Source organism: Leptodactylus fuscus, chromosome 3, assembly GCF_031893055.1.
Source record: "Leptodactylus fuscus isolate aLepFus1 chromosome 3, aLepFus1.hap2, whole genome shotgun sequence".
In the NCBI taxonomy this organism is placed as follows: domain Eukaryota; kingdom Metazoa; phylum Chordata; class Amphibia; order Anura; family Leptodactylidae; genus Leptodactylus; species Leptodactylus fuscus.
The window spans coordinates 121,978,948-122,006,918 of record NC_134267.1 but is presented as its reverse complement, the minus strand read 5'-3'; the positions used below and the strand labels follow the sequence as shown (position 1 = coordinate 122,006,918).

General features: G+C 40.5%; 1 protein-coding gene across 1 annotated transcript in view; it reads left to right on the top strand.

The window, feature by feature from the left end:
* NT5E (5'-nucleotidase ecto) overlaps nucleotides 1–27,971 on the top strand; it is a 48,663-nt gene that overhangs the window by 1,288 nt on the left and 19,404 nt on the right. The window contains exons 2-5 of the mRNA XM_075268230.1: nucleotides 19,494–19,716; nucleotides 21,441–21,629; nucleotides 23,289–23,486; nucleotides 26,004–26,158. Coding sequence (XP_075124331.1) covers nucleotides 19,494–19,716; nucleotides 21,441–21,629; nucleotides 23,289–23,486; nucleotides 26,004–26,158 — 765 coding nt within the window. The remainder of the gene's footprint in view (nucleotides 1–19,493; nucleotides 19,717–21,440; nucleotides 21,630–23,288; nucleotides 23,487–26,003; nucleotides 26,159–27,971) is intronic.

Genomic DNA, 27,971 nt, shown 5'->3' with positions numbered 1-27,971 from the left:
ATATGAAGGATGCCTATTTCTCCTGAACTACATTCCTTACACTAAGTTATTTTTAGAGGCATCAATAAACCGAATAACATCTTAAGAACCTTCTTTTGGCAGTTTCAGACAGTACGAGGAGTATTCCAGACAGTGTACGTGTGCTTATTGTACTATGTTGGAATATTAGTACAACATAACATACCTCTAATTGCTACAAAGCATATCCCTGTAAAATAAGAAAGTAATATATGAAATATCTCAGCACGGTTCTACCTTTCTGTCTAGTCATTGACTTCCCATTGCACAGAGGAATGGATAAATTTAAAGTGGCAGGCTATCCCCGACTCCCTCTTGGCTACTGCTCTGCTTCAGCTGTGACAGTTTGGCCATTATATCCATGAGTGAATAAGCAGCTGATGAGAAGACTTGTAGGTTCCTTCACAGAGGCTTCTAGCCTTGACTAAATATATAGTATAATGAAGATAAGTGTCATTCACTACTGAAACGGAAATTGCATGTTTTATTGTTTGACAGCCTGTGTAAAATACAATGCAAAAGCATCTTTCTTACTTTAATGCCCGACTTCTCATCTGTATGCATCTTGTGCCTTTGGTAATCTGGAATGCATGTCAGTTTATTCTCTTTGAGTGTGGATATGTTCGAAGTGGAGCTGAATATAGGAAACAGCAGCATCAAAGCACCTTCATTCCTGAGTATCCACATAGGATTGACAGGATATGACTATTTGGAGAAGTTGTGCTACCAGTTTTATCGTAGTTTCATGCCTCTGGCAATTCACATTGACTAAGAAGCTGGGGAGATATATAACAAGCAAATAAATAAGCTATTCATCTTTAACCTGCAATAGGGGCCCTTACTTTATGGGGGCCTGTAACAGGAGCCCTTACTGTATGGGGGCCTGAAACATATGTTCTGACTGTAAGGGCTCATGTTTCAGGCCCCCGCACCATATTGTGCCCCATTGGCCATTACCTGATGTATTTTCACTTAGTTTTCCCCGCTCCTGTCCATGGCCGCCTCCGTCCAGAGGGCAATGCATATTTCACCCCATGCATGTGCTACTATGTGCCTATGTGCTGCCCCCTGGAGGTGGCAGTGGATGGGAGAGGAGAAAGGTTAGTGATCCAGGGGGTAACAGCCTATTACAAAAAAAAAAAAGCATTGGGGGGCCTTCCAGGCTCCGTAAGTTCACAGGTCCTATAGCAGTAGTTACGCCCCTGGATTTTAGTATGGTGGAGAATAGATAAGAGATGGTCTATTATTGTAATGGAGAAACCATGTTTTCCCTGTGTAGGAGCGCCCATACTTGTTGCAGCCAAGCCTCTTTAACCACTCACGCACCGCTAATAATTTCCATGCTTCACCTGTATTTGCAATTTGGCAAACATGGCCAGTACAGGAGATGAACAGCAATTGACAGTAATCCACATGTAGTGAGCATGAATAAGCCACAACATGTACAGGCACCTTAACAAAAAGCAAATTTAGCAAAAATGCATGCTTCCAGGAAAAGCTCATAAGTTCATGTAACGTTTAATTGTGGAGTGCCCCTGCGTGCATTAAGATTGGATTGAAACCAGTTATTTCTCAACTGGCGATAGTCTGCTGTATCATACCTACAAAAAATTCTAAATTTTATCAGAATTTTAATCCCATCAAATATTTCACATTCTTTTAGCCTGAAAGCTGCTTTTGCCTGTGCTCATTTGGTTTGCTTGAATGTTCATGTTCATCTCCTGAAGTCCGCCATACATATGAGATGTACACTTACAATGTATGTATACTGAGGAGAGAAAGTTACTGTCAGACACCTTATCTCCTTGTGAACAAAAGGATCAGGCAGTTGAAATTCAGCTGCCTGATCCGTATCTCTCCTGACATCTGTTGTCAGGGTAGAGAAGGAGGACCCCAAACACATGAGATAATATATGGCCTGATACATCTAATGGGTATGGGCTGCTTTAGGATCAAGTTGATAAAATAACATTCATGCGGAGTTTCACTCTGAGAGAAATGCGATATAACATATACAGTAAATCCAGATTTAGCCATCCTAACTTTATTGGATTATGTGATAAACCTTAACTCTGTCAGTAGGACCTGTATAATATTTATATGTATGATGTATTCCTTACCAAATAAATGACTGCTGTAGGATTCTACAAAATAAGACAAAATCATAATTCACCTATCTGCCATTAGTATCAGCCTATTATACAGGCAGATGCAACGTGAACGGGGATGAATGATCACTACAGTCACAATGGCATATAATGAGGGCTGCTTGGGTTTGCATGCTGTTTTATGAGAACATGGAGGACAATTGGAAGACATGAATGTTAAGAAAAGTGGGGCAGATTTTTCAGGACTGACATTTCAAACACTAGTTTTGTTGTCCTGCACTAGAGTAAGACGCATCTCGATTATTAATAGGCATATGTTCAGAAACTGAACTCTCTGCAGGCGAGGAGCAGGTGTAGATTTCAGCTATCATCTATGGAATAATAGTAAACTTAATATGTCTCTTCCCACAGAACTCGCCCACTTTTCAGAAGAAAACTTAAAATTGTATAAAAGTTGAAAATATTTGTGCAAAAACAGATTTGTACAAAAATTTGCCACTTTCTACAAATGACATGGGGACAATAAATGTATCTTAAGCCGGGGCCCCACGTTGTGCAGTGAAAATGCTACGATCTCAAAAACCTTTACGTTTTCGTAAATCGCAGCAGGTCAATTATACCTACAGAAGATCTGACGTTTTTTGTATAGGTATAATAGAAGCAAAAAGTCTGCAGAGAAAAACTTGGCATCAGTCTTACGTAGCATACTCCCAGAAATCTATAGACCTAAGTAAAGTGGTTGTGTTTTAGAACCCTGATAAAAGTCTTCCCCTATCTTGTTTTACTTATAGGAACCTTTCATCTCATTAATGTTTTGTTGTCGGCCATACACATGAGATATAAAAAACCTAAAGGCACTGGAAAAACAAGAGTACCATATTAAATTAACAAAATGAGACACAATCTATGACTAAACCGGAATATTGTGGTGATTAATAGGTTTGAGGTGTAAGATATTAATAGCTTGAGGCCTCTATGCTAGCTTTATATCATGAGAATGAGCCTAATGGTGTTATATCTGTATTTTGATTATAAATAGTGGGGTAAATCTTATCCAGTAACACTTTTATGGCACTTCATGAGCACGGCCTTCCTCACTTATGTTTCAGCTATATGATGTAATGAAATCTCTTACAGTTACAAAGTCAGACGTGTGATACGGTATTTACATTGGGCTGATTTTGCTTTAAAAACATCCAGTTATAATTTCATTATCACTGTATTTTATTATTACTGCATACTTTGTAGCATTGTAAAGGATTCCTTGGATTCCCATTTGCTTTATTTCATTTTGTTTTATTTTGATGGGAACACTGACAACTAGATAAGAAGCAAAGACAGCTACATGGTCTAGAACAGGGGTGGGTAATTAATTTTCCCATGGGGCCGCATAAGAAATTGAGACTATGCTAGAGGGCTGCACCATGGCAAATTTAGCTCCACCCACTTCTACGTTGACTCCGCCCATTCCCAATCATCTTTCCATGTGCCCCCACAAAGTATAATCCTCCTACAGTCAACCATACACTATATGCCCCCACATTATAATGTTCCCTTCCAACTGCCCCACAGTATTAAGTCCCTCTCCTGGTGCCCCAGTTTAAACTGGTGGAAACTAGAGGGGACACGAAACTGGAGCAGCTGGAGGGAGACATTAAACAGTGGGGGTAGCTGGAGGGGGACAATAAATTGACAGCTGGAGCGGGACATGAAACTGGGGGCAACTAGGGGGGACATTAAAATCGGGAAGCTGGAAGCAGACATTAAACCGTAGGGGTAGCTGGAGGGTGACATTAAACTGGGGGCAACTAGAGGCAGACAGGTCCCCCTCCACCTACCTCCATGGTTTAATGCCCCATCCAGTTGTCCCCATTTTAATGTCCCCCCAGTTTAAGTGCCCTCTTCATCTACTCCCAGCTTCATGTCCTCCCCTCCATGTCTCCCTCAGTTTCATATCCCCCTTCATTTGCCCCATTTCATGTCCCCCCTCCATCTCTCCCCCAGTTTCATTTCCCCCCTTCCATCTGCCATCTCTGCCCTAGTATAACATTCCCCTTCCATCTCTGCCCCTAGGTTACTGAGACACACACATACATACAGACACACACACATGCAGACACAGACACATACAGACACACACACATATAGACACAGAGACACACATAGACACAGACAGACACACATACAGACACATATAGACAGACACATATAGACACACACACTCCCCCTGCATCTCACATTTCCCAGTACCTTATGACACACACCACATGTGTCCATCTTCCTGCACTGTCCTGCCGGCACTAAGACACATCCCCTAGACACGCCTCCCTAGTCAAGCTGTGCGGGCCGGTCTGAATCAGTCAGAGGGCCGGATATGGCCCGTGGGCCATGCTTTGCCCAGGTCTGGTCTAGAAACATCCAATGTGCCATTGTAACAGAAAAATCAGAGTGCCCTAGAATATTCAACATACCCAATAATGATCACCACAATGCCTAAATATAGGTATAGCAAGCATCTAGAACTAAGAGATTAGGACACCAAACACATGGGGAGTGGACTAGCCTGAAGATTTCCTGGTAATTAAATTCACCACTTAATAGAGAGCACAGTAAAATATATAGGTGGGATTTATTAGTGCAGTTCAATCTAGCCAAATACAGTGTAATATTTAAGACATGGAAGAGCAGATGGTGGATCCTCTTTTCAAGGACTGCCTATGTCATTTGTAATTTGACCTAATATAACAATGCTACATTACTATACTAATACTACTAAGTTTAAACTTACCAGAAATGTTCAAGTCCACATAGAAATATAGTGACTCTGCCCTTATATACAGGCTGCTGCCCTCATATAATTCTAGTGTCCCCTTATACATAGCGGCTCCACCCTTATATACAGCCTGGTGCCACCATAGAATTATGATGCCTCCATACACATACATAGTGGCTCTGCCCTTATATAAAGTCTTCTGAGCCCCTGGTAATAACATACTGTCAGCTCTATATTCACCTACCACTAGTGATTCGGCAGCACAAATGACATTATTAAGGGGCACCAGCAGGCTCCTCCATCGGCCTGCTCTTTCAGGGGCCACATGCCACCCACAAGCCATGTGTTTGAGGCCCCTGCCATACACACTCTGTCTACTGTCATATATTGTCTTTGTGTTGTACTAAATGAGATAGATATACTATCCTAGAAGCAAAGGGTAGAATGGGTCTGAAATATGACAACTCTATATGAAATCAAATTTGTACAGACGTGATGATTCTGTAAGTAACAATATGGTCATGAGCAAAATATCTAAGATTATACAAAAATCGACACAAAAATTGTACATATGAAGAACTAATTTCTTATCACGTAGGGCACAGGATGACAAGTTATGTGCTAGAGTTCAATAAATGAACTTTCTCACAAATGGACTATCAACTTTCTACCAATAAAAATGCAGAAAGCAGCAGTGTTTTCTAGAAGCTAGCTTTCACCCGCTGCCAATACTAATAGTTGTAAGGGTGTTGTCAGACCTTTATTAAGGATTGACACCGAGGCTTCCTGTATTTTGAAAAGATTGCAACTCTTTGTCCCATGATGACATAGGCAGTTATCCGAATTCTGATTAACAAATTGATTTAGTTTCCTGTCTTTTACTGTAAATGGAACAGATCAGGACAAATTTTATCTAAAGATTTCCTTAAATAGAAAAGTGATTTAGTAAAGGCTGTATTATCATCACTAACCTGAGCTATGTCTAAACACAGGTCTTTACATAATCCAGAGATAATAATAAATCATCTATGTTTAGCAAAAGAGACAAGTTGCAGTCAGTTTCTAATTCCACTTGCATCACCTTATTTATGCTATATAATCCAGTTAATATCTAAAAATGTATATATATATGATTCTCTGAGAATTCCATAGCAACATTCAAGTCACAAAGGAAGGGATGAAGCAGGAGGACAAAGTCCCTAGCGTAAGCCAGCAAGACTGGCATTGTAGGAGGGGTGCTATAGGGGGCAGCATCTAATTACCTGCATCATAATTGCATCGCTCCACTATCCTGCGCCGAGTACTGGAAGTGGAGAGGCGGAGCCTAACACAACTTCCGGCGGTTAGCCAGAGCTTCAGTTCGCGGCAGACGTTGTTGTGAGCCGTCGTCCCTGCAAGTTCTCCCTGCCCTTTCCCTATGCAGCCGGTATTTCAAGATGGCCGACGTTGAGGATCTCCTAGGACAGTTGGGCTGCCACCGGCACCAATGGGGAAGCATGGCTGTGGTTCCAAATAGCAAGGATGCTGGGTGGGATCGCCCCAGCAGCTGTACCGATGAAGCCGCCACATCGGGCCCATCCGCCGGTGTGGCTTCGTCCAGATTCAGCTCCTAGGACGCAGCACCAAAGAAGCGCCACCAGCAACCCTCCGGTTCGGACACCTCGTCCATCTGCCTCTGGGCTCAGGTCCTGGCCTGGAAAGAATTCTAATGGGCGTCCCCAATCTGGCATGGGTGGATGGTACCAGTGGCGGTTACTGGGCCCGACTCTTTCCCCAGACACCTGCTTTCATCTACCGTTGTGGCGGCAGGGTCCCCCGGGGGGAGTGGCAGGTGTTGCGTGGACATTCCAGACCATCTGAGGATGCGGGCGTGTGCTCCCGCTGAAGAGAATGCTTACTCAGCAGATTGGTCGCCTAGGGCCTCTTTGGTGAGCGTTCAGTCGACGTCTTGTTGCAGGGTGCGGCAAAGACAGAGGTACGCCTTCACTACATGGTTTGGACCAGGACTTGAAGGGATTGGCATGTCAGGACTCCTGATGGATTTCTGCCTGGTGGGATCTCACGCTCCTACACAGCCCAGTGAGTATGTCTCTATGTCATCCATTTCTGCCTATTCTTACGTCTCAGAGGAGGAAGCTAGAGTTAGATCCCTGTTGGGGAACAGTGAGAAATCAGCAGATGAGGGTGTGAGAGTTGTTGTGTAGTGTCAGTGAATTGCTAGCCCACTGTAGATAGTCCATGTCACCTTCTCCAATCCCAGGTCGGCTGCCGGGGTTGTCACCGGCTTTGTTAGGGAAGCCTGGGGTTTGTTTCGATCAGCAGTGTCCGACGCAAGCGTTAGTGGGAGTAAGGAGACTGGCATCACTGTGTCAGTACAGACTAAATCGGGGTCAGGGGATGGCATTTGGTTGGATGACAAAGCGTGCGGTGAGGTCTTCATGTGGTCTGGGGGTCTCCTGGGCACACATTTAAAGAAGGAGGTGAAAAAGAAGATCTGGAAGGAGGAATATCTCGAGATCTTCTCTTTGCTCCCCCTTGAAAAGTTTAGTTTGGATAGGGGAAAGAAGGATAAGTCCAACAAAAAAGCGGCACTGGCGCCTTATACTAAAGACGTTTACAAATTGGCTGCAGGTGTTTGCAACATTAGCCAGTGTCATTGGTGAAAAGGCCCTAGACAATTGTTTGGGTCTTTTCTGTTATATGGATGCAATTGGGGAAGCCTATCGCGTGTTTGGCAGTCAAGCCTGGCTGCAATATGATGAACAGTTTAGGGAGAGGAAGGTCATCCGACCATGCACTCATGGGATGATAAGGACATTGGCCTGTGGTTGCGGGTGATGGCTCCAGCAAAATTTGATCAACACTTACCAGGGAAAGCAGCTAAGTCAGCCCTCCTTCATCTAGTGGAAGTGGGCAAGGAAACGATAGCCAGCAGGAGAAGCATGGAATGTGCTGGCAGTTCAATGAGGGACAGTGCAAATTTGGTTACAGTTGTAAGTTCAAACATGCTTGTTCCAATTGCAATGGAACATCCCACGGCGCTTCCCAATGTCTCCATAAAGCAAAAAGAAAACCCAGTGCAAGTGGAGAAATGGATGGTGGGGAGACTTCAGTGAGTCTGCAGGAAATGCGCCCTTACCTAAATAGATATCTCGATAGGAAGATGGTGATTTTCTTGGAGGGTTTTGGCACGTTTTTGTTATACCGGCCCCACTTGTTGGCATACCTTGAAGTCAGCTTATATGCATCCTGAGGTGGTGGCTTCATATTTGAGCAAGAAGGTTAGCTTGGGCAGGATGGCAGGCCCCTTTCTGGTTCTACCTTTTGAGGACATGGTTGTCTCCCATGCTGTTAGGCCGTCTGTGGGATAATTCGTATTACGTCAACAGTTGTCTGCAGATGGGTTGCACAATTTTTTTGCACATACTTTAAAGCTTTCAGTAGTTTTGCGGTCTGTGGATAAGTTAAATAAATCCTGGATTAAGGTGAACCAGGTGGTTTCTACTTTTGTGGCTTTAAATGGGGGGCTAACAGTCCGGCATGTGGACTTGGAGTCAGGACAAAGTGGTTTTTGGCTTCCGGATTGGGTTCACCTCAATGCTTTTGGGATAGATTTTTGGTCGTTGAGTTAGCAGAAAAGAGCCTTGTTATTGTGGGGAAGCATCACATGTTTAAAGGATCAAAGCACACTCGCTGTGGTGGGTGAGGGTCCTTGGAGTTGGTGGAATTCCGTGGGGGAAGGTCATTGTGGTGAGGTTCTGATTATGGCGGTGGGTGGTCTGGCACATGGTGGGTCTCTCATAAGGTGGAGCCCATTTAATTGGTTGGCCAGGTTCGGTGCCACCGAACTGGGGGGTAACTGCTGTTGGTAAAGTATGTATAACTTGGCTATACATATTGGTGGGCACCAGACCATTTACTTTTGTAGCTCGAAGGACATCCTTTCGGGTCTGGTATTTATACTGTGTTGTACACTAATGTTTGTTATATATGTTTTGTAAATAAACTGGCTGCTTTGGCCAAATTATTCATCAAGAAGTCTCTGTGTCATCTGTTCAAGTAATGTGGAGGTTACACGGTGATTTGGTAAGTTGGGGAAGTGGTTTTGGGGGGTGGCATGGGAGGTTTTTAGATAAGTGGTTGGGTATAACAGTCCACAATTAAAAAAATCAAGCAACTCATTTAACATCCAGCATGGAGCAAAAATATTTGTCAGGAAACATCACAAAAACAAATTGATGTGTACTATGTTAATGATTCAATAAAAATTAAATAATTAAAATAATTCTATGTATTTTATAAGGCCACTTGAACATACTACAAGTATAGACACATGCTTTTCCAAGGGCCCAGACACAAATCTGTAGTTTTTGTGGCCCTGTGTTTGGGACGAATTGGAGAACCACAAATTATGGATCAGATCTTATACCTAATTGTTATTACAGCTCTGTCAAATCATTTGGGTGAGTGAACATCACGGATGACACAGGAATACCAATCCATGTGTAACCCATGCCGTTTTTATTCACCCAGACACTGCACACAGTCATGCGGTGCAAGTGGACTTGTGTATTTTTTCAACGGGAGGTTGGGAGATTGGGTATAGTAGCCTGGTTCCCAACATGTTACTGGTAGTACCCATTTGCAAGCAGCAGTTATATCATTCCTCAGATGGTATTATACACCAGACCATTTAATTTATCCAGAATCATTGCCTTTATACTGAAGAAGTTGCAAATAGCAAATTTTTGGTTCAAATCTGTGGAGCTTTGCTTTTATCTACGTGAATATAAAAAAAAATCAGAAAATTCAACTTTCTACTTTATATAATCCCCTAGACTTTAACACACTTATTCCACCTAGCCTCCGGATAGATTGGATGCCCTCAGAATAGGAGACTTTTTTTTTTTTCCTGCTGCAAACCACTTCGTTGTCTGCTTTATCATCAGGAAATCATTGCCCACGCAGAATTTTTTTCTGGCTGCGAAAGAGAGTCCAGATCTGGACTGTAGTGTGGATGGTTAATCTCAATGAAGCCGCATTCCCTGACAGCAGTTTGTGATTTGTGTGACTTGCATTGTTGTGAAGCAGCAATATACCTGCCGACAACTTCTCATTATCATCACAAATCATCATCAACTTTACTTGATTGTAGGAAGGTGCACCATCAGCATATACAGCAGCCATGTGTTCACGGATTTCTTTAGGCTTGTTTTCTTCCTTTATAATGATGCTCCAAATCCCTCAATTTCTTTGTAGATCCGCGCAGTACTGCACTTACCACCCTGTCAGTTCCAGTGCTTATATCAGACTGAACTGATAAAATGAGACTATAATCATGGAGCATTAACAACAATAGTAATAAAACATTTCATATTTCATTATAAATTAATTTCAAAACCAGGGTGAATTAAATACAAAGGACATTAAAGAGATATCACAAAAACAAATATGGAGAGTGTAAAGATGAATATATATGTATAGGTTAAATGACAATAAATAACAATAATTTAATCCAGTACATAAATATTAAATATATTGCCTGTCCAACTATATGTCCATATGCAAAAAACACAACATTCACAAATGTAATTCATAAGTGACAAGCCAAAAAAGATAATAATTAAGCAGTGACCACAAGAGGGAGTATATAATCACAAAGGCTACTAAAGCCAAGCATAAGTGTGTAAGCAATGTCTAGTTAACGTGTCACAGAGCTTAGTAAATAGAGTTAATTCATATATGAAAGCAAAAACATCAGCGTCATAGTGACACAAAGGTATTACCTGAAGACATGGTTGTCACAAAATTGCCCACGAGTCACAGCACCCACCTCATTGCACATTTTGCCACATAGGCTTTGTTAGATGGACATGTCTCCTCCTGCACGCACACATTTCTAAGGCCTGATTCACATCTGCTTGGGGACCTCCCGACGGAAACCTATACACATTAAAAAGTGGTTAGGCATGAAACCACATGGACCACTATAATGGGGTCCGTGTGGTTTCCGCACTAAACATGTGGAGAGAAAAGTGCTGCTTGTAGTACTTTTCTCTCCACATGATTTATGTGGACACTGAGCAGAAACCACACGGACCCCGTTATAATCTATGGGGTCTGTGTGGATTCTTAGCTAAACACTTTTTAATGTGTATGGGTTTCCACTCAGAGGTCCCCAAGCGGACTCCCCGAACAGAATACCGAACGCAGATCTGAACCGGGCCTTACACTGACAGAACATAGTGTGGCACATAACTTATGGAATACCCCTCATATTAGTAAAGGTACTATACCATATCCTTCTTGAAACTATGGAGACCTTAGTCATTTCACTCCAAATATGCTCCTATTTCACCCAAACAGTTAGAAAGAGGAGACAAGGGAAGTCTTCATTTTTCAAGCGGAATAGAGGACGGAATCCCCAAATGGAAAGTGAGTGTAGATGTGAATCCAGGCTTATCTCTTTCATTTATTTAATATGTTTCTCCTGTAAAAACATAGCCTGCATCCACCTGCACCCCTATTGCTGTGACAATGGTAGAGGCTAAAAATTTAATTAAAAGTTAAACGGCCAAGATTGGATGGGGATTCCAGGGGCAATGCAAAGCTATTGTGGCTATCTGTAGTCACTTCTTGCAAACTGGGTCCACCCTTGTTGCACTTGCAGGTTGAGGGATTTTGGCCCTGATAGATTCCCTTAAAACTATGTGCCCAATTGTTTTTTTTACCGTTTCATTTTATATATTTCTTACTAATATGATTCTGGCAGAAAATCACTATCTTTGAATGTCCATCACAATGTGTTGTCAGTCTCCTTCTTCTCATGTATCCACTAATTCCACTTCAGGTTTCATGTTTCTTGGAAAATTGTTTCCTGTTTATGCATAGTAAATGAATTGCATATGAACAGTGTTCTATCACAGATTTTTCCATTTAACTTCACACAGTTCAGTAGGGGGTAATGGGGTTAATAGACCAAATCCTACTTAGAAATGCAGCATGTTAAACATTCAACATATACACATACAGTATATATATGTTATAGAAAATCAACAAGTTCTAAAACAGGCTGAAAAAACACAAGTTGGCATATAACTCGGTGGCTCTCAGCCATTAGTTCAGATGTATTTTAGCTGCTAGCTAAAAAGGACAGTGAGGAAAGAAATTGAATAAATAAAGATGCTATTTACCAGTTGTAGTTAGGGGAGGTAAGTAAAAATAAGTTATACTCGCCTCTCCTGGGCATCCTTGTGGTGTCCAACGGTCCCCTGGTGTCTTCTTTCAGCCTCTGGCTGACCTCACTACAGGACACTTGTACAATTGAAATACATGGCTTACAAGGTTCTGTGACCACAAGCAAGATGTTTGCTTCCAGGCACAGGCAGGCACAATGATGTCACTTCTTGCACAAGCTAGCAGAAGTCTTGTCTGGGCACCTTGTAAGCTGCAGACCTGAAGTGGCTCACAGCGTACAAGTCAAAGCTTAAAGTAAGAAGACATGGCAGTAATGGTTCCATGCATCAAAGGATCAGTGGCAGGTGACTATAACTTTTAGGGAGCCTTCACATGGAGTTTACGCTCCGCTCATTCTGAACATAAACTAGTTCAGAGTGAGTGGCGTAAAAAACAGATCCCATTGACTTCAATTGGTGCTGGCATACGCGTGCTACCCATTGAAATCAATGGGAGTCTTTTTTACCTATTGCTTTCAATTTGATACGCGCGTATGCCAGCACCCATTGAAGTCAATGGGAAATGTTGTTTACGCCGCTCACTCTAAACGAGTTTACGTTCAGAATGAGCGGAGCGTAAACTCCATGTGAAGGCTCCCTTAGAATTTTTTTTTTGTTGCACATGTTGGGGAATATTGTAAGCACCATATTATATTATAAATTGCATTTTATAAGTGGCATACTAGATTATAAGTGGTGTATTATTTTATAAATCACATAAATGGCATTTTATATTATTAAGTGATTATAAAGAATATTTTGAGTTAAAGTTAAATTTTATAGATAAGAATGTAATTTTCAATTTTCATAGCCCAATTCTGTAAAAGACCTGTAGGGTCAAAGTACTCGCTATACCCCTCAATACATTTCTGAAGTTATCTAGTTTCCAAAAGGCCCCCACCATCTGGGGCTCTGCAAATGCAACAATGGTCCCTGAAACAGAGAAAAAAATCAGATTTGGACTATTCTATCCACTAACAAAATCATTGAACAGGAATATAAAGCAATAAAGCTAAAACGTAACTTGTACTTAAACCTGTCTTATAAAAAGGGCTTATATATTCATTCTCTAGTCACTACCAATATCAAATGAAAAATGTTTATAGACAGAGGTTCTAGGGGATATCCCACTTAATTAGGAGGATAATTCCTCATAGAACCCTGCTCAAATGAATTCTTATCTCTAGAAGGCAAGACCTATGTCCCTGATCACAAAGCATATACTCCCTGCTACCTAATGTAGCCAAATCACCTAGGCAGTGTGCCAGTGCTGACAACATAAACTGTGTATTTGCTACTGTTGGTAGATATTGAGATAACTACAAAGCGGCTTAATCTTTCGTTATATAGAATAAATAGCCCCATGACCCTCTTAATCTCACTGTGCAACGAGTTTCCCCCTTAAGATTTGCAAAAGGGTTCGTCCAGAGACCAATCTACAGAAACTATATGTGTAGCCTATAAATAGCAGGACCATATATCAAACCAATAGTTCCTAGAGAGCTCTAAAAGATAGTGTAGTCAAAGAGACACCTGATCGCAGTAAAAACTGCTTTCCCAGGGTCCCAATGATAGACATCAGTACTTATGTACTAGTGCCTGAAATTGATCACAGCAAAATCTGCCCTCCAAAAGCTCATTGGCACTCTTCCTTTCTCCGTCTTGCTTTTTGCACATCTATCAGTTTACACTCACATGTGGGGTACTAGGGCAGTCAGAAGAACTTGCATAACAAATCGAGTGATGCATTTTCTCCTATAACCCCTTATAAATGTGTAAATTTTAGGGCTAAATTAAAATAGTAGTAAAAAAATGAAATGGGTAAATTATAGGATGAAATGGGTAAAAATGAAAGGGTGATTATAGTTTGACGTCAAATTGCAGAGTACTACAGTATTACGGTGTTCTGTCTTGTCATGTTCGGTTTTAAGACTCCAATGACTTTTATTACTCCTTTATTTCTTTAATGCCTGGATATTCAATCACTTTATGATCAATGAGGGTCCAATCTCTGGGAATTCACCAGATTTGAGCCCTACCTTGTCATTGTATCCTTTTCTATCTGTGCAGGAAATGCATAAGTGATGTGGCCCCTTCCTTCTCAAGATCAGTGGAGGTTCCAAAACCCAAGCAATCATAAAGTGATGGGATATCGTAGCAATATGATAATATTTTATAAGATGGGAATAACATTTTACTGTATTCTCAGCATCACCGATCTTTAGGTTCCAAAAATCTGAATCTGAAATTTAACAAGTGCCTTTTTTGGTATTGGTGTTTTCTGACCAGTTTTGTAACATACGTTATTAACCTAGCTTCCTTTTAGTAGAAAATAAGCTGTAACGTTTTCCCTAGCAAACCTCTTATCTGTTGCCAGTGAAAATCCCTATGTATTTGTATTGTCAGTATGTACAGATTGAGCAGTTGCCAAAGTGGGAGAAGCCAACTTAATGCTGCATATAAAAGTCACATTCCTGATATTACTGTGAACTCAGTTTTCATATTACACTAGAACCACAGTTCTAAGTGGTACAAAACTAGAGATACAACTATTTGAAGCGACCCCTCCCCTTGTTTGGCAACTGCCACATCTGTACATACTTGCAATAGACATTGGGGGAGATTTATGAAGACTGGTATTTCAATTCCAGTCCAGTCCAATGCGTGCCTGCATTGAAATCTATGCCAGCTATCAGTGAATGTTATTTCCTTATCTTTACACACATAAATCTGCCAGTAGGAACTAATGAGTTCTTTCTGATGGTCAGGAGAAAGCCCTGTGCATGATCATAACAGTAAGCAGTGTAAAGTGGCATTCTGCTATTAATCCTATACTGACAAGTACAGCACTTGTATGCGCCACTGATACCTGCTTGGTAATAAGCTTGAAAATTCCCAGTGTTTGTGCATACTGTATCTTTACAGTCCTTAGTACAGTATATCTGCTACTCCCTGTGATCTACATTGTAGATAGGTTAGTGGAGCTGTGTACAATATACCGTAATCCTGGGAGAATCAGTAGCAACGCATTTTAGTTAATGATTACTCTGCTTTTCAGACATATTATCGCTATGTTGCATTCTCTATATCTGTGAACTATGTTCTTTTTATTATCATTTTGCTTTAAATGGCGATTATGCAATTTATTGCTTTTATGTGCACTTAATATCTAACGTATCTATGTGTAGTAATGGGCTAAATATTAGGTCACTGATCACATTCTCCATTTAGATGAAAGATATTTGACAGCTTGGGTTTTAACCGTCCTAATCCTTTGTTCTTCCCAAGATAAGTGGTGTCAGATATGTCTGCCAACCAGATATCTCACACTGCTGGAAAAACATCACAGGATAAACAAATACATTAGTGTGGGAGTTGGAGAGAGAAATCATCTTCTGTCAATCTCGCGGCTTGTAAAGGATAGCACAAGCTCTTTGCCGTTTTGATATCTCCTACCTAGTAGTCAAGGTAGTTGCTGAGCAGCTGCCTCATAGCTGACATATCGGTGACGTCACGTAATTGGCAGAGGGGTCTTATGTCCTAAAATGTACTTGATTGTTTAAACTTCATTTTTTGCAATTTGTCGCAGGTGATAGTGTATTCTATATGTGTTCAATCCAGTAATGCTCTATAGTATATTTCTAGTCCAGAGCGTTTCAATCCTAGTGGTTTGTCCCACTTCCACTTCTAGTTTATTGCGATCTATTTGTTTGCCTCCAGTTTCCCTGTACAAATCTGTTCATTGTCTAGATGCTGGTGTAGGTGTTAGCACCCTCCTGTTGTTTGTGCTAGGTTCAGTTAGGCTAGGTTCACATTTGCGCTGGATTCTCTGTAGGAGACTCTATAACAGATTCCCCTTCGTAGATAAAAGTCCTGCACACAGGACCATTATAGTCTATGGGGTCCAAAGGTAACTGCTGTTTTAGTGGACACGAACGATGGAGAGCCCAGTGCAACTGTGGACCTAGCCTTAGTGATTTAGTAATATCTTTACGGAAAGTGAGGGTCAATGGTGTCAGTGTTATATTAGAAATAGAACTAGGGAAAAAAGTAGACTCAGTGTCAGTTGTTGTTTGTTAGTTTTCTGTTTACCATCCCATCCCCATCATCCATTTGTCCCTTTATCTGACTATCGCCATCATCCATTTCATCATGTGAATACCATCACCATTCTTCATGTATTGATGAGCGTTCTTCTATCTTGCACTCTTGTTACCTGCTACTATTGTGATCAGGGCATCATGTTTTTTTTATTTGACTGTCCCGTTGTTGCATAATTCTTCCTTTTTGTAGGTTCAGGGAATAACTGACTGCTGATACCATGGCTCCAACTATTATGGTACATTTATTGTAATAGTCTCCTCAATTTGGGCCTCTGGATTTATTTTATATTTTAGGTGACCTGTCAACTCACCTAGTTTTCCCGAGAGCCTCTCAATTTCCAGGTCCATAAATTATAAACATCAGCTAGTTCACACGGGGACATGGAGGAGGATTTTGACAGGGGAATCCACGTCATAATCCTCCTCCATACAATGTTAGTCTATGGAGACTGCTAGCTCTTTTTTTTCTGCTAGCAGAGAAAAAGAAGTGAAATTACCTTTCTTCAGGCGTTTTCCGGTTGAAGAAAGCAATAGAAGTGAATGGGAAGCATTTTTTACAGCACTTTTTTTGCAAAAAAACTGCGTCACGTTTTTTACAAAAAACGTGCAGTAAAAAAGCGTCACGTTTTTTGCGGCCTGTTCTCTTAAAGGATGGGAAAATGGTTTTCTACAAAAAGTGCGCCAAGGTCAAAAAAACGCTTCCTAATTAGGAAGCGTTTTTTCCGGTACCAAAATAAGCCACACGTTATTTACGTGTGAACTAAGCCTAACAAAGTGGAACAAGCCAGTATATCCAAGGACAAAAATTATCATCAAACTCTCCCTCCCAATGAACTGACCTTGTCTTTTCCTTCGTAATCTCTAAATCTTGGGTGTACTTTTACATACGCTTGCACAGTTTATACATTTCTCTTCCTGCCACAGCCAGTTTTGCTCTAAAAATTTAACAATTTTAGATATCCAGGAGATGTAACTATAAAAGGGCTTGGTTTTTTGGGGGATGAGAAGTACATATAACTTATTGACTAAATTTTTATTAACCTCATTACCAAGGGGGGACCCAGGTAATGATGTTACTGGCCTACTGCCACGCCAACACCATCTAAGGTCTCCAAATAGCTCTGAGCAATTTATCAAAGGGAAGGGTGACACTCCTAACAGCTGCCAAAAGACCTTACGCATTCCCTATATAACAATTTATCAGGGGTCCGATAAGTAATAACAATGAAAACTGCTTTTAATGTCTTCAGATACGGAATCCAACACTAAGCAATGTTGCTTCTGCTCTCCAGCAAAACCGTTTTTTTTTTTAACCGGACACAGTCAGACATGCAAGACTTTGTGTTCGGTTAAAAAATAAAATGGTTTCACCACGGAGACAGAACACGCTCACCGGCGAACACTGAATGCTGGGTTTCCGTCTCCAGCCGGCAGAAGACGGAAATCCACGAAGCGGAGACCGCGCGCAGCTGTGAACCCGCGCTCACCTGTATGTATTGTGAGCTTCCCAATAGACATCTGCCACATATACAGATGTTAAACATTTTACTTCATAAAAGCTTACATTAAACATTTTACGTCATGAATTCCTTCTTGACACGAGATACATCATGTTTGACAATGCTTGTGACATACTATTACGTCATGTAGACAGGAGCTGAGCAGGCATCATGGAGAGTGGGTGTCAGGTGTAATATATAGCTGATATCTTCCTGTAAACCCCAATATAGGAAATGAGCTCTGCTCTTTGGAGCTAACCCTATAGATAGTGTGGTCCATAATGACTGCAGCATCTAAGGGGTTTTCTGTATGGCTGCCCCTTCTACACTATGTTTGATGGCTTCCAATTCATTTCCATGGCAGCCTGTGGTCTGATCAGTGACCCCAGACCCACCATATCTCACCACATTGGCAAGATAAATTAAATAGGCTGTAAGCCTATCTGTCTGCATAGGTTGACAGAATGTATACACTATAATACATGTCTATTGCTGTGTATTGCATGCAAGAAGCGATCAGAAGATTGCTTGATCAAGTCTCCTAGTTGGAAAAACCAAAAAAAATGTAAAAAGTATAGTCATCCTCTATAGTGTTATGCAGGCCCCAATAGCTTCATGTTCATGCACAGTACTGTATGGGAAATAACATGATCATTGAGCACTGCACATATATGCAAGATTATAGTGAGGGACCTGTGATGCAGACATAGCACACTGGGCTGCCAGCAGGAATTTTTAGCCCCCCCCCCCGCCAGTATATTCGACTGTGTGAAGGGGCCACCATAGGCCATTATTCTCTGTGCAGGGACTGATATAAGACATTACACTGTGTAGAGGTGCCACTATGGGATAGTAATCTGTCTGGAGACCACTTTGGGACATTATAGTGTGTGCAAATGGGGCTTTATACATGTGGGAGACAGGAAAGGGGGTGCTATTCCATGTGGGAGTGGGAGGGCCCAAGTCAAAAGCTTGCTATGGGGCCCAGTCTTTGCTAATTATGCCCTTGGCTCTTACAAATGTATTAAAATCCAAAATGGTTTTGAACACATCAAAGTGATATATTGGAGCAACATTTAAACCTCTTATTAATACCGAAATCTGTGCTCCAGTGATGGTAAAGGAGAAAGATTAACTACATTTAGTTCTTTTTCAGTTTTTATTTCCTTTGCATTTTTTGATGGTTTGCTTTCAGTTTGTGAAGGGCTTTTATAGGTTTGGCAATTATAGATGGATATGCTGCATATATGTCAAGAAGACTAAAGCTATTTGTAATGCCAGGAATTGAAAAACATATAATATTAATGAGTTCTCTCGCAGCACTGGGGGCGGCCCCAATGCTGCGAGAGAACTGTCTCTAGCGCCGCCTTTATCTTCTTTAGGAATGTCCTCTTCTTCTGGCACAGGTTTCAGACTTCAACGCCTCGGCGTTTGTATGATAGGATCCCTTTAAAACTTTGCACATTGCACTTATACTCCCAGGTCCAAAGAGTGCAGTTAATATATGCCTTGGTATATCTCCTTCCTGCCTTGATAATAACACATGGCGATGACTAAAGATCAATAGGTCTTAAATGCGTAAACCAGCAATCCCCAAGGGAGCACTGCATGGATTCTATGTATTTGTGCTAATTTGTTTCTATACATGGATTTTATTGGTTTACTGATAAAATGATGGACTTTTAATAAAGTGCTGGATTGATGATTTGTCTTTTCACGTTCCTTATGTTACAGCAGTATCAATCTTCTCTGTTTAGGCTCTGGGAAATCATGAATTTGACAACGGAGTAGCAGGACTTCTAAGCCCATTCCTTATGAACGTAAATTTTACTGTTCTAAGCGCCAATATTAAATCGGACAACCACATTGCATCTAACATTACTGGATATTTTCAACCATATAAGATATTGGAAGTTGGTGGTGAAAAAATTGCAATAGTTGGATACACCTCCAAAGAGACTGGAGTATTATCTAATCCAGGTAAATGCGCTACTTCTTGTACTTTCTGTGAAAAATAAAACAACATACACAGAAATATCTTAACATTCTTCAATTGCCATGTATTAAGTAGTAATAGCAAATAGTAAATAGCAGTAGTAATATGAAGGTCAAACCTTCCAGAATGGCTCTACTATGGGCTTCTAATTTGAAGGCCTGAATTCCACACTGCTGTATAAAAACCACAAATTTCACTTTAACTGTTATAAATTTTTATTCTGCTACTTAGATAAGGGAAATATTCAACATAAATTAAGAGATTTGTGCATCTTAATAAACGTGCTGCTTTTTACTCCAGCAGAGTTTCTTCTTAGGGTGCTTTCATACGGAGTTACGCTCCGTGCTTTTTGTCCACTTTACATGTGTAAAAATACACGTGTAAAATGTAGTTAGTTAGCTTTTTTTTTTTCTTTTTTTTTTAAAGCGTGCAAAAAGAAGCACGTTATACGAAAAAAAACCATTGAACACGTGTAAAATGTAGCATAATGTGCGGAGCGTTACTCCGTGTGAAGGCACCCTTAGACCAGCATATAACAGTCTGATCTTAGTAAATTCCCCGGTAGTTTTTTTTTTTGTTTGTCACAACACTGATATAAAGCACTAATATTAATACTAATCCTAGGTGATCTACAACATTAAAGCTCTCCTTCCCAGAACTTCCACAGTCAGGGTCATACCAACAACTCAGCATCCACTCAACATTGGTTTGACCTTTCAGGTTGTCGGGCACATGCAGTGTAATACAGCGCATTGCTTTCCCATTATGTGCCCTTGCTGAAGAACTATTGGTGCCGTTACCGTAGCTCTTCAGTGTCAGAAGGACGTTTCTGACAGTCTGAGAGGAACACCCATTCTGACAGTACAGTCAGTAGCTCTGTACTATGAGGGGGCGCTCTTTACCGTCCAGCCATGATGCTGAGGAACGGCCCCCTGTACTAGTCTATGGGCGAGTATTGTCAGGAGGGGAGGGGGCGTTCTTCACCGCTCATCATCATGACTAGGCAATAAGGAACACCCCCTCACAGTACAGAGCTATGGACAGTACTATGAGGAGGGACATTCCTCACAGACTGTCAAAAACGCCCTTTTGACACTGAAGAGCTATGGTAATGACACCGATGGCTCTTCCCCCAGGGCACAAAACAGGAAAGCCAATAGTGCGCTGAATTCAGTGCACTGTCGGCTTTCTTGTGGTATATTACACCGCATGTGCCTGAGAACATGAAAGGTCCTCTTTAAAGGAACATACATAAGTTATGCAGGTGACAATGCAAATACAGTTTCTTATAAGCAAACACGAATGTACAAATATTTTGTAATGTTTCAATTGAGGCACTTATCCCTAATTCACAGGTTGGACACCCATCGATCATTCATCCCATATGTTGCGAATGTTGGATAAATCTTAATGGGAAGCCCCTTTAAGGATATGTCCCTTCTGTATGATTTACTTACTTTACAGAAAGTGGGGATCTAGTGATCCACATCTGTCACCGCTACATGTCTGTGTGACATATTACAGACTTGCATAACTAAGTTTTGCATTCCTTTATTGTGCACGTTGAGCATGCAAGCACACATACAGTATATAAGACTTGACTTTTTAGCTGCACGTCCTGACCTTTGCCTAAATAATATGGTAAAAAACATCAAGGATATTGTATTTTGTCTATTTTGCTTACTTATTCCTATACTTTGTGTTTCAGGTCCACATTTGACATTTGAAGATGAAATTTCTGTGTTACAACTTGTGGTTTCTAAAGTGTTAACTCTTGATGTAGACAAGGTTATAGCACTGGGACACTCGGGCTTTGAAACTGATAAACTCATTGCTCAAAAAGTGAGTGGAGTTGACGTAGTAGTAGGTGGACACACAAATACATTTCTTTATACAGGTTAGTACTAAAAATTCACAATTGTTATTTTTAACAGCTTTTAGGACTTTGGAATAACCTCAGACCAATCTTCTATTTCAATTGTATTTCTTAATTATGACTTGGGAAGCTGAGATATCCAGGTCTTAGAATACTAAGATTTAGGAAATATAGGATTATAGGATGGACTTCAAGGTGGCTTAACCATTGCTATGTACGTAGATGCAACCTCACTAAATCTTATCTACACATGACGTGAAACCGTGGATTTTAAACACACAGCATGTGAATTATTGATGTGGGTTTTACCAAAGGCTTTCACTACTTGTAATGCAAAGACTGAAAACAAATAGAGACCCATGCAATCTCTGCTGGTGTGCTGCAGCAAACCACCCAACTGTGGATCATTTTTGCCACTGAAGCTTTCAGGGAAACATGCTGCTGAGTTTATCAGATGGAAATACAGCAGTCTGTGCATCCGGTGTGTACCCAGCCTTAGAGTTGTTTATATCACTACACTGTCAACTAATAAGTATTTGGACACCCATGCAAATGAAGATATCTGCGGTCGTGATGTATGTCACGCCTTGGTCCCAGTGCATGGTAAACTCAACGCCGACACCTATTGCGCTATTATAGATAAGTGTGCTTCCTACATTATGGCGGTTCTATGGGTCGGACCAATGTTACTTCCAGGATGACAATGCCAGCTGTCCTGTAGCGAGGTCTACCATGGCTTGGCACAGTGACAATCAGGTTAACCGACTGGACTGGCCTGCTCAGAGCCTAGACTTGAACCCTATCGAGCACCTCTGGGACGATTTGGATCGTCGAACTAAGGGGTGCAGCAGCCGACCAAAATTGGTGAAAGAATTTCTTCAAGCCGAATGGAATAAAATACCACTAGCCGTCATACAAGGACTTGTGGAAAGCATGCCCCAGAGGGTTGAGGCTGTAATTGCTGCTACTGGAGGCTCTACAAACTATTGAATATGAATAAATGTTTTTTCTATTCTACCACAGGTGTCTAAATACTTATTGGTAGACAGTGTATAAATACATCTAGTATCTTCCAGATTAGAGAAGGCCATTGTTAGTGCACCTTGTTTTGGTATATATATATATATATATATATATATATATATATATATATATATATATATATATATATATATATCCTTCTGGGAACAGCACCACATATGGCCATCATGTTTTTTAAGTCATGTTATATTATACACTGGTGACCAATTTAATATCAAAAATAGATTTGTAGAGGTCATATACATCTAGCTGAGCAGCTTGATAATTTTGTATATTTATTGCATACACAAAAATGCACCTCTTAGTAGCCTTGACCATCAGACACAGTAGCTAAAGTCATTGACCACCAGACACAGTAGGTAAAGTCATTGACCATCAGACAGAGTAGCTAAAGTCATTGACCACCAGACACAGTAGGTAAAGTCATTGATCATCAGACACAGTAGGTAAAGAAAGAACATTTTGAATACTTTATTTTCTGAAATTACAATATATGTTTATGGACCATACTGGGCAGTGCTGAAACGAACTGCATTGAAAATTCTGGATGCAGATGGTAAAGCTGGTGAACAGTCCTCTTTATTAGTAAAATTTTTGTCAGACTCTGTGTTACATTGGTAAATGTCAATATGATTGCAGGCAACCCGCCATCCAACGATGTACCTGTCGGGAAGTATCCCTTTATAGTAAATTCTGATGATGGGCGATCTGTGCCAGTTGTTCAAGCATATGCCTTTGGAAAATATCTTGGCTACTTAAATGTTACTTTTGATGCACAAGGAAATGTTTTACATTCTTCTGGAAATCCAATTTTACTGGACAGCAGCATTCCTGAAGGTAGGCAAAATATTTATTTTATTGCTCCTCTATGAAGTGAAGACGCGTAGAACCATATGTTCAGAAGTTCCTAGCTAGCAGACCAGTGATAATCTTTGTCATCCTGGTCCAGTAAACAACAAGAAATGAGCTGAATACCTACACTTATATGTAACTACTGTGTTATTTGTACAGGGAGATTTTACATTGAAATATTACTCCTAATATTAAATAACCCTTTAATGACAGAGTAGTTTGCATGTTAATGCTCGTGACTTTTTTCATATTTTCCATCTTCGCCTTCCTAAATTCATAACTTTTTGATTTTTCTTGTGCTGGATCAATCTTTGCATGACAAGTTTTACTGTTGGTGGGTGTTATATATACATTATAGGGTACATATACTGTTTGATTAGCTTTATATTAACATTATTGAGAGATCCATTTAAAAAACCAAACTATAAATCCATCATTATTTTATACAGTTTGTTTTTACAGCATTGAATCTGCATTAAAAATAACATGGCAACCTTATCCGGTGGATCATTACAATTACAGCAATACCATATTTATATTGATTTTATTATGTTTTGCTGCTTTTGCTAAATAAAACACTTTTAAAAAAAAAAAAAAAAAAAAGCTATTTGGGGTTAAACCAACAGTTAAAGATTACAATATCATAAAAATACTGTAGAATGTAATCTATAGCTATATGAAGTCAATACTGACATAGATATACACAGATAATGCCTTGATATCCTGTACTTATTTCATGATTTCTCTCCGGAGGACAAACTAGATGGCTAAAAGTATGCAGATTCACAGTCATGCTCTTGTAAGACATCTAGTTCAAGAACATTGCCATTAAAGGGAGTCATACATTTAATATGTAGCTTGATCTTCAGGCAGCAATGTGCTTGTGATTTATTTAACCCCTTAAGTTCTTGCTCCCAAGTCGGGCATTCTGCTCAGTCTAAACTGTTGCTCAAAGCCCAAGCAGACCTCAGTCAAAACTATTATGGGGTTAGAGAGTACCTCCAATTCTTAAATAACATTTAATAACTGAGCTATACACATGAAAAATAATACATTTTTATTATAGATCTTTTTACATAATAATACTTTTGCCTCCACTTGAGTGGTTGTGTTCCAACCTCTTGCCTACAGACACTGTCTTATCACTAATAGATTCCATGATCTGTACTCCTCTCACACACAGATCTATGGAGAGGGGAGGTGGAGGAGAAATTTGCTGCCAGCTAGTAAATGATATGTAGTTTCAGTAACTTAACTCCTACTATTTTACAGAGTTAGTATAGTAGTGGAAAAAGAGCTTTCTCACTCTAAGTGTATCCGAGTATAGCACCAGCCTCCTCCAGTAGTCTTCTCTTACCAACCCCTCTTGGATATATAGTAACATGGCTATAAAGTGGTATAAGAGCACTGTAGCCAGCTTGAGATCTAAAACAGAAAATCTAGCTGACAGGTTCCCGTCAATATTGAGTTTGTCCCTTCCTTGCTGCTAGAAAAGACTGTTCTCTCCTAAGGTTTTAGGAGTTTCACATCTATTCAGTAATGTTAATGAGGTTGGGTCCTGACACAAGCTGAAGAGGTTTGGCTTGCAGTCAGCATTTCATTTCATGCCAAAGGATGTTGATGTGGAGATCAGGTCTCTGGTGCAGGTCAGTCAAGTTCACTAATGTTGGCAAACCATTCTCAAGGATCTCGCTTGCTTATGGGAATATTGTCATGCTGAACTGTTGTTACAAAGTTGTAAGCCTATAATACTCCTCAATGTCAATGTATATTATATTACTGTATCTAAGGAACCAAACTTAACCGTGAAAAAATACAAACAATTTGTCTTCTTTCTCCGATCTCTTAAGTACTCATTACATGGCCAGACAGGAAACATTCTCCGAAAATTTGCCAGACTCTGATTTGTTTGCCAAACAAACAATAATGGAGTTTCATTCATTATTGTGTTAGTCCAATGACTGAGCTTTTACAAAATTCTTTAGTATTTTCATACTTAGTAGATCTAAATAAGCCCACGGCTCATGAATATGCCAGCTAAATGCATAGTTAGTGTAGCCAAAATACAATGTATTTTCTTACAACCATGCTCCTAAGCTGCTATCAGAATCCCTCATATTATTGTATACTCATGGAGAGCAGAAGAACTTGCTGAGACTCAGACTTTTTTCATATTTTCTTTCCCAGCCTTCCAAAATTCATAATTTCTATAAACATAGCTATGTGAGGACTTATTCTTTGTGTGACAAGTAGCACTTTCATTAGGCACCATTTTGGGGTGCATATAATTTTTTTTATTAGCTTTTATTAACATTTTGAGGGCCCAAGTAAAATAACACAAAGTTCTATAATAGAAATATTATGGCATTGAAGATGTATCAGCATTTGGGGCCCCGCTTTTAATTTTTCCCAGGGCTACAGTTTGTCTAAAACCGGCCCTGACTATAAGAAATCATCTCATGTCTGTTTATAGTAATATATCTATATATATCTCTTTTCTAGATCCAGCGCTTTTAGTGGAAATTAACAAATGGAAGGAGCAATTAAATAACTACTCTGCTCAAGTAATTGGAAAAACTATAGTGTTTTTAAATGGTTCTTCTCTGGAGTGTCGATTTCGAGAGTGTAACTTGGGAAATCTGATATGTGATGCTATGGTAAGTGGTTAGCATATAATTTATTTCTTTATTAGAGCTTGAGGTCCAGTTAGAAACCATATCAAAATCAGAAAAGCAAAAAAAAATTCACTTTTGTTGCACTTTTTGATGTTGGTGCCAGTTCTAAATGTAAGTCTAGGTTGACATCTGCATTGGCATCTCCATTGAAGACTCCACCACAAATTCTGTCTAAAATCGGCAGAGAGAAAAGTTCTGCACTTTTTTTCCTCCCCCAGCTTTGGTATAAAACAGACAAACTTTTTTAGTGAATGTACTCTCCATCTTTTGGATCCTCATGCAGACCCAAATGACGGAAAGATAAACACTAGTGTGAACCTAGTGTAATGCTACACGCACATCACCATATCCATGTAGCCAGGCAGTGATTGAACAATATAGACAGCACATAGGTGACATCCGTGTGTTGTCTGTGCCTCTACTGCCCCATTCACGGCTCACTTCCACATAAACAGGCCTGTTATAATAAATGGCTGTGTGTATGCGGCCATGGAAATAAATTTTCATACCTCCCATCCGGAGTCCTGGATTCTAGGTCTTTCCTGGTCACCAGGAGGTATGTCCTGGTCCTCAACTCCTCTGCATCCAGAGGATGCATATTAGTTGAATACAATGGTGAAATAGGGAGCTATCTGCTCTTTGCTTCACCATTCTGCCACTGTCTCAGCACTGGGAGTTATAGGAGCAACGTCACTTACATCGCACCTACTTCTCCCTGAAGGTTCCAGAAACAGCAGACAGAACAGCAGGGAAATGGAGACAGGTGAGTATTAGACAGGTAAGATTGTGGGGCCAACTGCAGGAGGACTTTATACTGCTGGAGAGTGACAGGTGCAGGGAGACATTAAACTGAGGGCAGATGGAGGGGAACCTAAAAATGTGGGAGTAGTTGGAGGGGACATCAAACTGTGGGAGCAACTGAAGGGGGACTTTATAATGTGGGAGTAGCTGGATTTAAATCATTTGGGGCTGTGAAAAAAAAAAAAGCATATCTGTCCCCATTACATCCTAGTTCTTCTGCTGTGGCTGCATCTCCCGACTCTCTTCTCGAGTTCCGCTGAAGGTGAGGCCAATCAGTAAAGGGCCTGCAATGTCACTGCCTGTGACATCATGGGTCCTCTTCCTGATGCCTCTGCCTGGCCTCAGCAGTCACGTGAGGAGGACACCAGAGCAACGGGGACAGTTGGATATGCATTTTTTAAATATTTTTTTTCATTGCCCAAAATTGATTTAATTGTTATAAGGGTTGTCCGTTTTTGCCTGGACAGCCCCTTTAAACATCGGATACACCAGAAGGGGGAGTTTATACTGTGGGGGCAATTGGAGTGGGACATTGTGCTTTGTGGGCATCTCTAGGGGACATTATAATGTGGGGGCATGTTTTGGTGACTGTAGGGGTATTATACTGTATGGAGGCACAAAGAGAAATGGATAGGAATGGGTAGAGTCAAACTGGAAGTAGGTGGGGCTAAATGAACACACAGTCTGTCCATTTTTCTGTCCTTTGAAACTTGGGAGATATGTATTTTATCTGTAACCTCAGTCATATTGAAAAAAACACTATATAAATGCATGGCCTCAAACTATCGCGGCGCATACGGTCCCCGCTCCCATTGAAATCAATGGGACCGTGTACGGCACGCAAAGGGTCCCGCGGCGTACACGTGCCACATCACGCAGCACGTTACACCATGTGAATGAGGCCTTAATAATAGTTTTTTTTTTTGCAATATAAACACTTTTCTAGTATACTGCCATTAACATTTCAGCCTGATCTTTCCCCCTTTCTTGACTG